The 15,343-nt window shown below is 43.8% G+C and overlaps 1 protein-coding gene across 1 annotated transcript in view; it reads right to left on the reverse strand.

Moving 5' to 3' along the window:
- The window catches only part of THAP4 (THAP domain containing 4), a 62,139-nt gene that overhangs the window by 13,890 nt on the left and 32,906 nt on the right, over positions 1–15,343 (reverse strand). The window contains exon 5 of the mRNA XM_065410902.1: positions 14,292–14,395. Coding sequence (XP_065266974.1) covers positions 14,292–14,395 — 104 coding nt within the window. The remainder of the gene's footprint in view (positions 1–14,291; positions 14,396–15,343) is intronic.

A 15,343-nucleotide genomic window follows, 5' to 3' on the forward strand; every position in this document is an offset into this window, starting at 1 on the left:
CAGAAATGGCACAGATCCCGCAAGAACATGGGACATATTGCAAGGACACAGCTCCTTTAAATCTTTAAGAAGCTGCTTTTCCTCTCTGTGGTTACCATCTTTTGCCTTTCTTGTTACCAATGGAATGTGTTTGCTCTGCCGAGTTCCTCTAACTCCAAAGAGAACAAAGGATTCTCTGATGGAGGAACAATTACTTTGAACGTTGTCAACTCTGCCACTGCCCCAACCTAAGTTAAAAGGAATCCTGGGTCTCAGCCATATTTTGCTGTGTAACTGACCTGCTGAAGGGACCCTTGAAGGATGGACTCAGCTCAGAGGGGAAGCAAATTCAGAAGAAAGGGCTGCTCAAAAATGAGAACCTTTCTCCCAGTTTTTCTCAGCGGCTTTTCTGGACACATGGTAACTCCAGAGAGCGAAAGACTCTGAAATCTAGTGTGTAAGAAAGGTTTTATAGAATAATGTTGGTTAGAAAGGACTGTATTGAGACAAGAAGGTTTCTTTCTCCTTCATGATCACAACAGAACAGGTTGGCCACCTGGCTGGTTTTGTGACTGAATCAGTCTTTCTTTAGTTTGACATTAAAGTCAGTTAAAGCAAAGCCAAAGTCATCCTTTTAAAAACATCATTAATATGTATGCAAATAAAAATGAAAGGTTCTCTATGGCTGTGTTTAATGCTTGTGGAAAGAGCCAGAGCCGAGAAATATACCCACAATTTCCAGAAAAAACACCAGCCCATTGATCTAGCAGACATTCAAATAACTACTACCCTGACCAGCCACCACCTTGTAACAGGACTGATAATAGGATACCCTCCCATAAGAGGAGATAAGGGTCATTAATCTTCAAAATGAGTCTGGTTGACTGCTCTCTAACATGGACCCTGCCAAATCACAGAAGGATGCCATGTAGATGCCATGACTGCTGAGGCTTAAAATTGGCAGGTTAAATGGAGCAATATTTACTCCCTGGTGTGCCAGAGTACTCATAACATGGGTTCTGCAGTGCCACTAGAAGAACCTTTATTATATCTCAGCAAAAGCACTGTGACATGCAGTGCTCTGCTTTAGCTTGGGGGTTTTCATCCTATTCAAAAACTAGCCTGTTTAAAAACAAGTACATTCAATAAAACCCATAGTGTTTTCTTATTGTGGGTATTAGACTGTACGCTCTTTAGGGCAGGGTCTTTTTGTTCTGTGTTTGTACAGTGCCTACTGTAATGGGGTTCTGGTCCACAACCGGGGTCCTAGATGCTACCACAATACAAATAATGGATAATGATAGCTGAATGTTGGAAGAAGGAAACAGAGTGAATAATTTGTTACTCCTATGAACTGTAGGTTTTTTTCTTAAATTTAGTTTGATTCAAAAGGAGTTTTGGGTCCCTAATGGAGACAAAAAGCCATTGCACATCATGGAAGCGAGGGAGCTCACTGTTTCTCAAAAAATAAGCAAACAAATATGGAGTGAAGGGAAATGGGCATAGAGAGGAGGAAGTATGCATGGAGGGATGCCTCTTTTGGAGCAGCAGGTACTGTATGTGGGAGGGGTGAAGGTTGGTTGCCTCACATAAAAAGAGTACATGTGGCAGTGAGTTGTGGGTAGGTCTACGACAAAATACATTTATTTCGTGTGGAGTCGTTTGTCACATCTATGGGTGTTGGGGGGCAGCACATGGGAGAAGCATTAGCAGCCTCCCATGAACAATCTTGGTTTTGGAAGTGGGAGTGGGCTACTGGAAGTCTCCAACCCTGCTTCCCATTATCTTGTGTCTAGGGGTATGTCTACACTAAAGTAGCTATAGCAGCACAGATATGGCACTGCAGCTGTGATACAGCAGCTATTGTAGAGGTGTTTCCTACGTTGAAGAAAATGGATTTCTGTTTGTGTAGGTAATCCACCCCTCCGAGAGGCAGTAGCTAGATCAATGGAAGAATTCTTCCGTTGACTGAGCTGCATCTACAGTGAAGGCTAAGTTGAACTAACTCTGTTGCACAGGGCATGACATGTTCACAGCCCTGTGCAATGTAGCTAGAACCATCTAATTTTTAGGTGTACCAGGCCTACGGGATAGGAGAGTGGCCCAGAAGCAGTGATCCCCCCCACAGATCTGTGCTACATGAGCTCCATTTCACGTGCATCACCTTGTTTTATTACTCTTGTACCAAAGCAAGGAAGAGACTGTTGAGCTACTTTACAAACACAATCACCCCCAAAGAATAACACATCTTCAGCATTCTAGGCTCAGTAAATTGGGTTCAGTACATCAGTTTCTCTAGGGCATGCATCCAGGGAAAGTTCTAATGAGCAAGTTTCTTCTTGTGAGCCCCAGCTGTTTACACACAGTATAAAGTAATGATGGATATGTAAAGCCTTTGGCTTAGTAATGCTGTTCTCCATATACAGGATTGTCAAGATTTTGTACGTAGGTTTTAACAAACAGCTTTTAAGAAAAGTAAAAATATTTAGAAATCAATCTTTTCCACAGCCACTCTGAGGAGAATATAAACGTTTTCTTTTTCAGCTTTGGCCCTACCTCTTCTGACAGTTCAGGAATCACTTTGAAATCTCAACTGTTGAAAAATGTGTGTTTTAGCTTTTAAAAAACCTGTAAATATCATTCCCCTCCCCCATTTGGTGTGACTCTCGATATAAAATGTTAATTGTGGCCCAGATAGATTATTGACTTGCTGATGCCCTATGGAAAGTTTGACAGTAATTCTCATCTGACATAATTCTGTTCATGATTCGAGCAAATGAGAAATACAAAAGGTAAAGAACCAGAATCTTTGCTATTTTTGGCTTCTCCAGCCACCTATTTCTCACCTGAAGTCACAATGCAATCATTTGTGACCTCACAATTAGCTACTGTCAAAAGGGTTTTGATGTCAAAGTATACAGATTTCAGATGAGAAATAAGTGGCAGTAGTAGGTGACAAATTAGAGGATTGGGCCAAAAAAAACCTGATGAGGTTCAACAAGGACAAGTGCAGAGTCCTGCACTTAGGACGGAAGAATCCTATGCACTGCTACAGACTAGGGACCGAATGGCTAGGTAGCAGTTCTGCAGAAAAGGACCTAGGGGTCACAGTGGACGAGAAGCTGGATATGAGTCAGCAGTGTGTCCTTGTTGCCAAGAAGGCTAATGGCATTTTAGGCTGAATAAGTAGGGGCATTGCCAGCAGATCGAGGAACGTGATCGTTCCCCTTTATTCGACATTGGTGAGGCCTCATCTGGAGTACTGAGTCCAGTTTTGGGCCCCACACTACAAGAAGGATGTGGAAATATTGGAAAGAGTCCAGCGGAGGGCAACAAAAATGATTAGGGGTCTGGAGCACATGACTTATGAGAAGAGGCTGAGGGAACTGGGATTGTTTAGTCTCCAGTAGAGAAGAATGAGGGGGGATTTGATCGCTGCTTTCAACTACCTGGGGGGGGGGGGTTCCAAAGAGGATGGAGCTCGGCTGTTCTCAGTGTTGGCAGATGACAGAACAAGGAGCAATGGTCTCAAGTTGCAGTGGGGGAGGTCTAGGTTGGATATTAGGAAACACTATTTCACTAGGAGGGTGGTGAAGCACTGGAATGCTTTACCTAGGGAGGTGGTGGAATCTCCTTCCTTGGAGGTTTTTAAGGCCCGGCTTGACAAAGCCCTGGCTGGGATGATTTAGTTGGGAATTGGTCCTGCTTTGAGCAGGGGGTTGGACTAGATGACCTCTTGAGGTCCCTTCCAACCCTGATATTCTATGATTCTATAACTAAGAAGCCTCTACTAATCAAAAGCAGCAGAAAAAATAATGATGCATCAGCAGCACTATTAAACAGAACATTTGTCAGGACTGAGACCTGTACAACCTTTAGAATTGTGGAGTCATTGAAGTGCTGATGATAGTCAGCTATATGTCTCCTTTTCAACACAGTTAGTACAGTGGTCATCACTCCCTGAGTGACTGACCAAGTTGGTGGGGATTGAAATGTTGAAGGTGATTCACTGTACATAAGTGATGCTTCCAAGCTAGAAGAAGCATCTGGAGGAATAAGCAGGAATAAGATCTATGCTGTCAACTGAGGATGAATGCCCTCACTGAAATGGCTCACAGATTTGGGACTATTGCTACCCCAGGGCTCTCTGCAAAGGTGACAGTGATAGAGCAGACAGGCTCCACACTGGCAATGAGAGGGTTAATGAGAGCCTGTGGACCCAATTGGCCCTACCCTATTACACTTGCAGCAGGTATCAGGCATGGAGAGGGGAGTTAAAAGGAGAAGACGTAGGCCCATTCAGGGCAGAGTAGGAAGGAGTGTAGTGCTCTCCTTCTCCTGATATGAGAGATGCCTGGTTGTAGCCCAGAGACTGGGCTAGCTTGCCAGTTGGACAAGGGATGACCAGACCCTGAGGGACCAGCTGAAGTACTGACTGTTTGCAAACAAGCCCTGAATAGAAGGGTGGGGTCTTGCGAAAGCACAGCTACATCGAACCTTGGAAGAGACAGCAACCTACCAGAAGAGGCCCAGGGCTGGGTGAGTTGTGCCCTGATAGGCCACAAGGGAGTGCTACAGAGACAAACCTGGTCACAAGGACTGCAGTGACTTTTATCCTTTGTATCTAGCTAGGAAACTGCAACTGCTCCTCTGTAATGCAGACCTAGTAACAGTCATCAAGTTAAAGTATGGCTTGGATGAATGGACTATAAGGTGGATAGAAAGCTGGCTAGATTGTTGGGCTCAACGGGTAGTGATCAATGGCTTGATATCTAGTTGGCAACTGGTATCAAGCAGAATGCCTCAGGGGTTGGTCCTGGGGCCGGTTTTGTTCAACATCTTTATTAATGATCTGGATGATGGGATTAATTGCACCCTCAGCAAGTTTGCAGATGACACTCAGCTGTGGGGGAGATAGATACGCAGGAGGGTAGGGATAGGGTCCAGAGTGACCTAGACCAGTGTTTTTCAACCACTGTTCCGCGGCACACTAGTGTGCCGCGAGATGTTGCCTGGTGTGCCGTGGGAAAAAAATATTAAACCATGCTTGAATGTCGGAACTGGTTACTAAAATTTTTGAATCCCACCACTGATGTTAAGGACTATAAATAGCTCAGAATATCAGCTTTGTGTTCAGCCAAACAGGCCCAGGTTGCGCACTGAATAAAGTATTTTATAATTTTTCATATTTCTGTTTACTTACTATTTCATAATAAAGTAATTATAAAATACTTTCTTTGTGTTTATTTGATTCCTATTCAAGAGAATTACTTTATATATAGTCAATATAGGCACAGAGTTAAATTTTTTAACATTTTCTAATGGTGGTGTGCCTCGTGATTTTTTTCATGAAACAAGTGTGCCTTTGCCCAAAAAAAGGTTGAAAAACACTGACCTAGACAAATTAGAGGACTGGGCCAAAAGAAATCTGATGAGGATCAACAAGGACGAGTGCAGAGTCCTGCACTTAGGAAGGAAGAATCCCATGTACCGTTACAAGCTGGGGACCAACTGGCTCAGCAGCAGTTCTGTAGAAAAGGACCTGGGGATTACAGTGGATGAGAAGCTGGATATGAGTCAGCAATGTGCCCTTGTTGCCAAGAAGGGCAACAGCATATTGGGCTCTATTAGTAGGAGCATTGCCAGCAGATCGAGGGAAGTGATTATTCCCCTCTATTTGGCACTGGTGAGGCCACACCTGGAGTATTGCATCCAGTTTTGGTCCCCCCACTACAGAAGGGATGTGGACAAATTGTAGAGAGTCCAGCGGAGGGTAACGAAAATGATTAGGGGGCTGGGATACATGACTTACGAGGAGAGGCTGAGGGAACTGGGGTTATTTAGTCTGCAGAAGAGAAGAGTGAGGGGGGATTTGATGGAAGCCTTCAACTAGTTGAAGGGGGGTTCCAAAGAGGATGGAGCTAGACTGTTCTCAGTGGTGACAGATGACAGAACAAGAAGCAATGGTCTCAAGTTGCAGTGGGGGAGGTGTAGGTTGGATATTAGGAAACACTATTTCACTAGGAGAGTGGTGAAGCACTGGAATAGGTTACCTAGGGAGGTGGTGGAATCTCCATCCTTAGAGGTTTTTATGGCCCGGCTTGACAAAGCCCTGGCTGGGATGATTTAGTTGGTGTTGGTCCTGTTTTGAGCAGGGGATTGGACTAGATGATCTCCTGAGGTCTCTTCCAACCCTATTATTCTATGATTCTATGACCTATGCCTTAGTCAGCTTTCTGCGAAACTACAGTAATGAGCTCTACTTAGGACCACTCCTATAACAGAAGCTCCAGCTGGTACAGAATTTAGCCGCCAGCCTCTTGAGTGGAATAAACAGCCAAAAAATACAATGCTCACACCTGTCTTTGCACTGGGCTTCTGTTTGTTTCCAGGTGAAAGTCAAGGTGTTGGTGATCATTTTAAAACTCTGAATGGTCTGGGAGCCAACTACCTGAGGAACCATCTCTTGCCTTAGACCTCAACACGTCAATAAGAGTCTCTCAGCTGATTTTAACTTTCAGAGCTTGGGACTGAACTCTTGTGAACTCTCTTAGCAGAGGGTCCTCACTTCTGGAATTCCTATCCCTTGGCAGAGTTGTACAAACTTCAGGGAATGAAGTAAGACACTTATTTTATTCAGCTGTATGCCAATTTCCCCCCCCCCCCTCCTGACAATATGGCTGCCAATATTTCAGCCAGCAGCAGCGATTGAGTAGTTCTACCTATTTTATTTTAAAATGTTGTAAGCGCTCAGGTGCCATGATGATAAGAGCTCTATAAATCACTAAGAATAAAGAAATCAGATAACTAGAAAGATGACAGCAGCTCTTGAATATCTGCACTGGGGAGATAATTCATAAGAATGGCCACACTGGCTCAGACCAATGGTCTCCCTAGCCCAGTATGTCATCCAACAGTGGTTAATGCCAGATGTTTCAGAGGGAGTGAACAGAACAGGGCAATTATTGAGTGATCCATCCCTTGTCATCCGGTCTCACCTTGTAGCAGTCAGAGGTCTAGGGACACCCAGAGCATTGGGTTGAGTCCCTGACCATCTTGGTTATTAACCATGGATGGTATTATCCACCATGAACTTATCTAATTCTTTTTTGAACTCAGTTATACTTCTGGCCTTCATAACATCCTCTGGCAACAAGTTCCACAGGGTGACTGTGCATTGTGTGAAGAAGTACTTCCTTATGTGGTGGGTTTCTTTGGTGTTTTCCACCCTGCAAGGATGTTAAATTTAATTACATTATGGTCGCTATTACTCAGCAGTTCTGCTATATTCACCTCTTAGACCAGATCCTTAGGACTAAATCAAGAATTGCCTCTCCCCAGGACTACCTGATCCATGAAGCAGTCATTAATGGTTTCTAGAAATTGTTGTTGGGTTTTCTTTTTTTGTAGCCTCTGTAATCTCCCCAAGCATTTCCCAATCACAGTCACCATCCTACTGCCATACTCTTATAGCATGGAATTTCTATCCATAGAGTTTCTATGGTACTGTTTGATTCATTTAAGATTTTTACTATACTTTTATCAGCTTTCTTTCATACTCCCCTGACAGCATGACTTACTCTGTCATTTCTATATATTTTGTATTCTGTATATTACTGTGTCCCATTGATTATCATTGTTCCAAGTTTCTGTGAAGCCTATTATTCTCAATATTCTCATTTAATACTAGGCACTCAAGTTCACTCATCTTAGTATTTAGACTTCTCTCATTTGTATATAAGCACTTATAAAATCTGTCAATATTTAGTTTGTCTGCCTTCATGTGATGTAATTGAATGGGACTCTTTCATCTGACTCACTCTCTCTTCTGCTCCTACCTGTACTTTATCAACTTCTAGCCTCTCCTCTTTACTAGGCTATACAGTATCCCCTTTAATAAATCATCCCCTAAGGGATGTGTCTGTCTGAACTGTGTGCTCCTCCACACCTGTCGGCTTTCTCCCAGCCCTTAGTTTTAAAAACTCCTCTAAACTTTTTAATTTGATGTGATAGCCAAGTCCAGTCTTTCAGACACTGGTCTCCATTTTTGCAGGCCCAAACAATTATGGGTACAATTTTGTGCATGCAAATCAGACCACACACACTAGGACCCAGACTGTGTCTGTGCAAATTTGGGCCCACAGCTATTTGCAACTGCAATTTTTATGCCAGCACTAAGGTGAGATCAGTTAAAGCCAGGCTGCAGGTTTGATCCTTAAAGTCCAGAATAAAATAGCACTGTGTTTTCTGTAGTCAGAGGTGGTCAGTGAGTATTATCAATACTTAACACCCTTTTTCTCTAGCTACATCCAATCTCAAACATTTTAGATACTGAAGTAATTAAACTTTAATATTCAATAGCTCACAGTAAAATACATGCAAGACTGGATTGGTACCTTTTATTATTTTTGGACAGTTTTTAGGTTTGCTTCTTGCTGTTACTCTGCAACTGCGACTTCACAAATAGCAGTTAGGGCTCTTGCTGTGCCCTCAATATGCCAGCACTAACTCCAGCAGTGTAAGCTTCCTCACAGCAGTGTCCTATTAACTACAGCTCTAGGGCTCTGGCAGAGAGTTCCCTCACAGCAGAGCCCAAGTCACAGTACCATATATCCTGCAGTCTAAGCTTCCTCACACAGCAGGGCCAGCTATCATTCTGGCAATTCCAAGCCTCCTTGCTGTAGTGCCTGGCCTATGACATAAGAGATCTCAGTGGTTTGAGCTTTGTTCCCTAGTCAGTTTCTGCTCTGGTCTCATGCTTTGGGTATATCTTCTCTGCACTGTTATACCAATGATCCACACTCGGGTTAGTCAAGCCTGGATGTGAGCAGCCACACTGCAAAGCCAGACCCCTATTACTGGGTCCTCACTGGTGCTGTACTCATGGTGCTGTGGCTAGGACTTCTGGGGGCACATCTCTTGGTTCTTTGTGCTGTAGTGAGCTGAGCTGCTCTATGATTCTTTCCCAGCAAATTGTGGGAGAACTTGCCTTTCTCAGAGTTCCCCCAGGCGCTCAGAAGGAAAGCACTAGAGAACTAAGAGCGCCCAAGTGATTTAGCTTGTGTCCACACTGCAAAGTGGCAGATTACTAGGCCAAGTTGAACCTGCGCTCTAACCCATACCCCTTCCCGCCACCCCCCCACCCCACCAGGCCAGTTAGCCTGGCGTGAAAGCACCACTAAAGTTGAATGAGAGGGTTGTATGTGTAGATGGGAAGGGGGTTAGGGCCAACACCGGAGTAAGAGCCCGGGAACTCTGTAGTGAAGACAGACCCTAACAGAGCGTGGCGGCAAAGTGCAGAGCTAGGCACTGTACTGAAGAATTATTTCCCAGGACTGCTTGTCCTCTTTCTGTTTACTGTTCCTCCTAATCTTCTTTAATCTGAGATGTGAAGCTTAGGTAAGGCTCTGACAGAATAAATGACCTGTGAATAGTGCCCCCGCCCGTGGTATTCTGCAATTGGGACCTTTCCTGCCAAATACCCACACAGACAACTGAAGCCACAACTTCCCAAAATGTTTGTTACTGCAAACCTATTAGAACAGCCAGAGGAACCGTAAGGGCAAACTTTTTCCTGCTATGCCACACTCTTCAAGTCATAGGGGAGGCTGCTTGTTATCTGCCTTATACAGAACACAGAGGAACAGAGACAGGATTGTGCAGCAGCTAAATGGGGAACTTCTAGGCAAGAGAAACTGAACATGCAGTAAAAATGGAAAACCAGACTGCAAACTGGAGCTGGCAAGACCTGTGTGCAGACTTTCAAAGGAAATGAAAAACTCTTTGGATGCTGAGAAAGGAGTCCTGCTTATGAAGTGCCATGGGTCCCATTTACACCACAATTGCAACAGTCTTTGGGAACCCTGTTAAAACACAGCTGTCCCAAGATACATTAAAGCAGTGGTGTCCTGCAATATAAACAGGACCCAACTGTGTTAAGAATCATGCTAAAGTTCTGGACGTGTGTGATAAATGAAGGGGCGGGGGGGAGCTCCCTTTTATGGACACCCAACCAGCAAGTTAGCTATAAAATCCCTCTTAGGCCTTGTCTACACCCAGCCGCTAGTTCGGCGGCTGGGAATCGAAGTTCCGGGTTCGATTTATCGCGTCTGGTCTGGACGCGATAAATCGATCCCGGAAGCGCTCGCCGTCGACTGCGGTACTCCAGCTCGGCAAGAGGAGTACCGCGGAGTCGACGGGGAGCCTGCCTGCCGCGTGTGGACCGCGTCTGAACCGCGGTAAGTTCGAACTAAGGTATGTCGACTTCAGCTACGTTATTCACGTAGCTGAAGTTGCGTACCTTAGTTCGAAGTTGGGGGTTAGTGTAGACCAGGCCTTAGTAGCTGTTCTCTACTTGCTTTACCTGTAAAGGGTTAAAAAGTTCATAGGTAAAAGGAAGGGAGTGGGCACCTGACCAAAAGAGCCAATGGGAAGGTTAAAACTTTTTAAAATTGGGAAAAAACTTCCCCTTTGTCTGTCTGTCTGTTGTTCTCGGGGAAAAGCAAAGACAGGGCTGAAACTATGCTGTAAGAAGCTTGGGGCCAGGTATGAAAATCATCTAAATCATACCCAAAAACTACTCTCGATATGTAAGTAGATCAGAAAATGTCTAGGAAGACGCAATTAGGTTTATTTCTTTTTATTTCTTTATGGCTTGTGGACTCCTCTGTGCTAACCCCAAATGCTTTTGTTTTGCTTGTAACCTTTAAGCTGGACCTCAAAAAGGTTATTCTTGATGCTTAATTTTTGTAAGTGGGTTTTTTAAATCTAGCAATAGCCTGAGTTTTCAAATGTATCTTTTTTTTGTTTTTAATAAAATTTACCTCTTTTACTAATAGGATTGAATTTTGTGTCCTAAAAGGTTTGTGCACATGCTGTTTAATTAGCTGGTGGCAACAGCTAATTTCCTTTGTTTTCTTTATCAGGGTGAAAGGGCTTAAGGGTACTGCACAGGAAGAAATTCCCAAGTGCGCCTTCCTGGGTTCTCAAAGGGGTTTTTGCACTTGGGTGGTGGCAGCATCTACCCATCCAAGGTCAGAAAAAAGCTGTAACCTTGGGAGTTTAATACAAGCCTGGAGTGGCCAGTATTCATTTTTAAAATCCTTGCAGGACCCCAACTTCTACACTCAAAGTGCCAGCATGGGGAATCAGCCTTAACAATGTGTCTTAAGTATGATCCTTAAAATATAGGTAGATTGCACAGATCCTACAAAATGGATCCATGTTTTAACTTTCTGGTGGTATAACTGCATAGTAACTGTTCCTCAACACTGTTTCAAGCATAGACAGGGCCTTACATTCATTTTGGAGCCAGAGTTTCCCTAAAAAACCATTTCCCCAAGTAACATAATGCCTTTATCTGGAAAAACCATTTGCATTAAACATTTTACTGTCTGTGGCCCTGATTTGGTGGGAGCACTAAAGATGGCACTGAAGAGCCAAGGAACATTTACAGTGGTTCCCAAACTATAAGCTCCAGTCACATGATGCTAGTTTTTCTTCTTCCTCCTTCCCAGGTGTTTCTACAGGCATTCAGTCTCCTCATTGCACTAGTAATGTATAATGTGTAGGAGGGAAAGGAAGCAGGCAATATCTTCACCCCCTCTTGTTCACAGTCACACAATCTCTCAACTAAAATGTGGTCCACACCATGACACTGCATCCCATATTCTTCATAGAGATATTATGATATGATTATGGCATAACTATGATGTATTTTATACAAGACAAGTCATGTGAGATATCATTGAAAAAGGTTATGATTTACTGAATATAATTACCCTATTCGTATGCATGTATCATTTTGGTATCTGAAGTTAGGAATATTGTCTATATATCTATTACAAATGCATTTACACCTGGGAAACGCCCACTAGGTAAAAGACTGTCAGTCTAGATGGCTGGCTGGAAATGCAAATCAATGGACCATTAGGGAGAACAATGGGTCCTAGAAGAAGCTAATCTCCCACCCCGGAGCCTTCCCAGGGAGCCTTCCTGAGGACACTACAAACATGGCTGTTATGACACTATGGGGGCATGTGACCAGATCACATGGTACTGGACTCCATCTTGGAATACCAGTGTTTTTCCACTGAAAGCTGTGGGAACCAAGCTTGGAGAAAAAGGGTTCACACCATATGCAAAAGCTTTTAAGGCAGGGGAGTGACATCATTTTCGTTCTTCACTGACTCCCGACCTAAAGAAGATTCTTGGAAACACCTGAGGAACAAGGACTGAACTGGGGGGGGGGGGGGAGTGCTGGACCCAGGCTAGGGGGGTTTCTAGCCTGTGAAAGGAATACCTGGGGTTTTAAGCTGCAAGCAAGTGCAGCTTGCCCCTTAAGAGCATGCAGCTGGCTTAAATCATCATTTAGGGTGAGAATTTGCTACTCATATCCAATCTTTTTAGTATATTAAGCTTAGATTGCATTTTTGTTTACTTGCTAGGTAACCTGCTTTGATCTGTTTGCTATCCCCTATAATCACTTAAAATCTTATAATCACTTAAAATCTACCTTTTGTAGTTAATAAATTTATTTTTGTTTTGTCTAAAACCAGTGTGTGTGGGAGTCATAACTTGAGGCAGAAAGTTGTGTATATTCCTCTCCATATTGAGGGAGGGGGTGAATTTCATGAGCTTACGATGTACAGTTCCCTGTGCAGCACAAGACGGTATAATTTTGGATTTACCCTCCAGAGGGGGGTGTGCACTTGAGTAGCTGGGCAGTTCCTTAGCTGAAGCCTTCCCATGCAGAGCTGATCTCAGCATCTGTATGTAGCTGCAGCTGGGTGTGTCCCTACCTGCATGTGTGCTGGTGGGGGCTTGAGGGCCTGTCATAGCAGTACAGTGTAAAGGTAGCCCAGACTTGTGGGTCAGGCTCAGTGGTACCCCAGTTCCAGGTGGCACAACCCTGATCTAGGTTCATTAGATGCAAGCTCCCGGGGGGAACCCATCACAACCCTGATCTAGGTTTATTAGATGCAAGGTCACTTTGGAAAATGTTGGTTTTTGTTTTTAAATGTAGCTAGTGTTCTATGTATGTTGTTTGTGTGCATGTCTCTGTGGGTCTGATCCAAAGCCCACTGAAGTTGAGAGAGAATCCTATTGACACATAATGGGCATGATCCGAAGCCCATTGGAAAATTTCATAAATACAGAACCAGGGCTCATTCAGGGACTTCCACAACTCCCAGTTGTCCCACATGAGAGTTGTTTGTTTGTCCAGGTACATAATTTGGCCCATCCCAGTACCAAAATGTATTAATTGAAAGTAAACTAAAGTTTCACAGCTTTATTTGAGGAGCAATGAAGGGAATAGCCTACCGAGGATTGGAACGCTAAAGCCCAAGTGAAAGAGAGCAGAACCTGAAATGAAAAAGTTGTGGATCACAAACAAAGCACTTAGACTTCTCTACAGAGTGCCAGTGCAGCTCTACTAAACACCCTAAGGAAATCTGGTGCCAATATATCTCATTTGTGTACTCTCAAATCACAGAGACCAGCAATAAAAAAAAAAACTAATTCTAGGTCCACTCAGCTCTTACAATTTCAAGGCAGATACACTGACTATCATGCATTTTATGATGTTGGGGTCTCTTAGATAAGAGTTTCAAAACAGACCCTGTCTGCTCTGCCTGGAGATCAAAGATTCCAGGGCCGTTTTTCTCACAGTAGGGATATGCCCCAGTGGCAGAAGTTCCTCTGCCTTACTGATGTGCTATGTATGCCACCCAAGTGCCAGCCACTGCTACAGAAGAGTCTGTGCTTCACTGGCACTGCATGTAATAAATAAGTAACTTAGCATTTCTATAGCTCTTCCCTCCAAGTATCTCAGCACACGTCACAACTATCAACTGGATTAAACCTTATAGCACCCTTCAGGTTAGTTTGGGCTCTTTGTAATTGAGTTCTCTCTTATTCCCAAACATACAGGGCCTGATTCTCATTTACCCCAAGGCCCCTTTACTCTGCCAGAGCAATAGAAAGGTGTAAAAGAGGCCTTAGTGTAAATGAGAATCAGGCCCAAGAAAGTATCCTGGAGAGATGTTTAGGGATAACGTTCCCCTTAAGGATTCCTAAAAGCAACGGGAAAAAATAAATACCCTCTGAAGACTACAGAGGAAATGAGAGAGGAAAGAGACTGAAGTATTTCTGTGAACATCCTAAAGTTTGTGTGTGGATTTTTTTTTTGTTTGATTAAAAGGATGTTTTTCAATGCATCTCCTTAACTGGCTGTCTCTGGGGCGATGCGATGTTGGGCAGGTATTCATCACAGCTAACTGAATGGTTGTGTCAAACCCCAGGACACTCACCTGCTCCACATGGGGCTTCTTGGCAAAGGAGATCCTGGCTATAGAGTGAGATGCTATAGACAGCTCCTGTCCGTTCACTTCTCCTTCCTCCACCTCCACAAGACCTGGAGCAAGAAGGGATATTATTAACATCATTATAAGCTACAAAAGGCTAACTATACTGCAACCACACATGTAGGTCTGTATAAGTGTACACAGCTCTCCCTATTGGCATCTACCAGTGCAAACAGCCTAGTTAACAATTTGAAAGACAAACTGGCAAACCTAGTGCTCCCTGCCTACATGATATAGTCACCTGCCAGGATATGCCGTGCCATTACTCATAGTGGAATCAATAACATGAAAGTGCAGTTCAATAGAGAGCTAACAGAGTGCTCAACGGATGACTGCTAGGTAGTTTTAGATGCAATTTGAGAAGCTGACTGGATTTTAAAATTCTTTCACTTCTAATAATTTGGGTGACGTTCTCACCACAGCTCTGTCCCCTTTAAGCAGCCTGGGAAGGCCACTGTAAATTAGGACTGTCTAAATTATGCCAGGGGCACCTGAGCAGCCCAAGATAGAGAGGGTGCAAAGGTGGCTTAAAGCCATGGTGGGCTCTGAGTTCTGTGATGCACCCGAATGAGGTGGACCGCTGGAGTGTTGTTAACACAGGCAAGAACTTTTTTAAAAGAAATGTGACCTGCGGAAGTCTCTAAGGAGTCACCTGGCAATTAGCCAAATAACATGCTAGCTGTAATAGGAAGAGTTGCATCCTCACAATTTCCTGTTTTGAACTGGGGTGTGCGCCTACCTACACCCACAGTGGGATCTACAGTTTCCAGAACACTTGTGTTTCAAGTAGGGAGTAGTGGAGGAGAGAAGGACACCATCAAGGGAATGGAAATGTTACAGCTTACATTTAACTTGGCAGGCTGCTTGTCTTCTGCTATCTTCAAGGCTCCAGACCTGTATTTGATTTTCAGTTTTTTTAGTCATCCTTTGTTTATAAAGCTGTGCGTGGAAATTGGAAGGTATTTTGGGGAGCTTCATCCCCATCCAACTTATTGTTC

This window comes from Emys orbicularis, chromosome 9, assembly GCF_028017835.1.
Source record: "Emys orbicularis isolate rEmyOrb1 chromosome 9, rEmyOrb1.hap1, whole genome shotgun sequence".
NCBI lineage: Eukaryota > Metazoa > Chordata > Testudines > Emydidae > Emys > Emys orbicularis.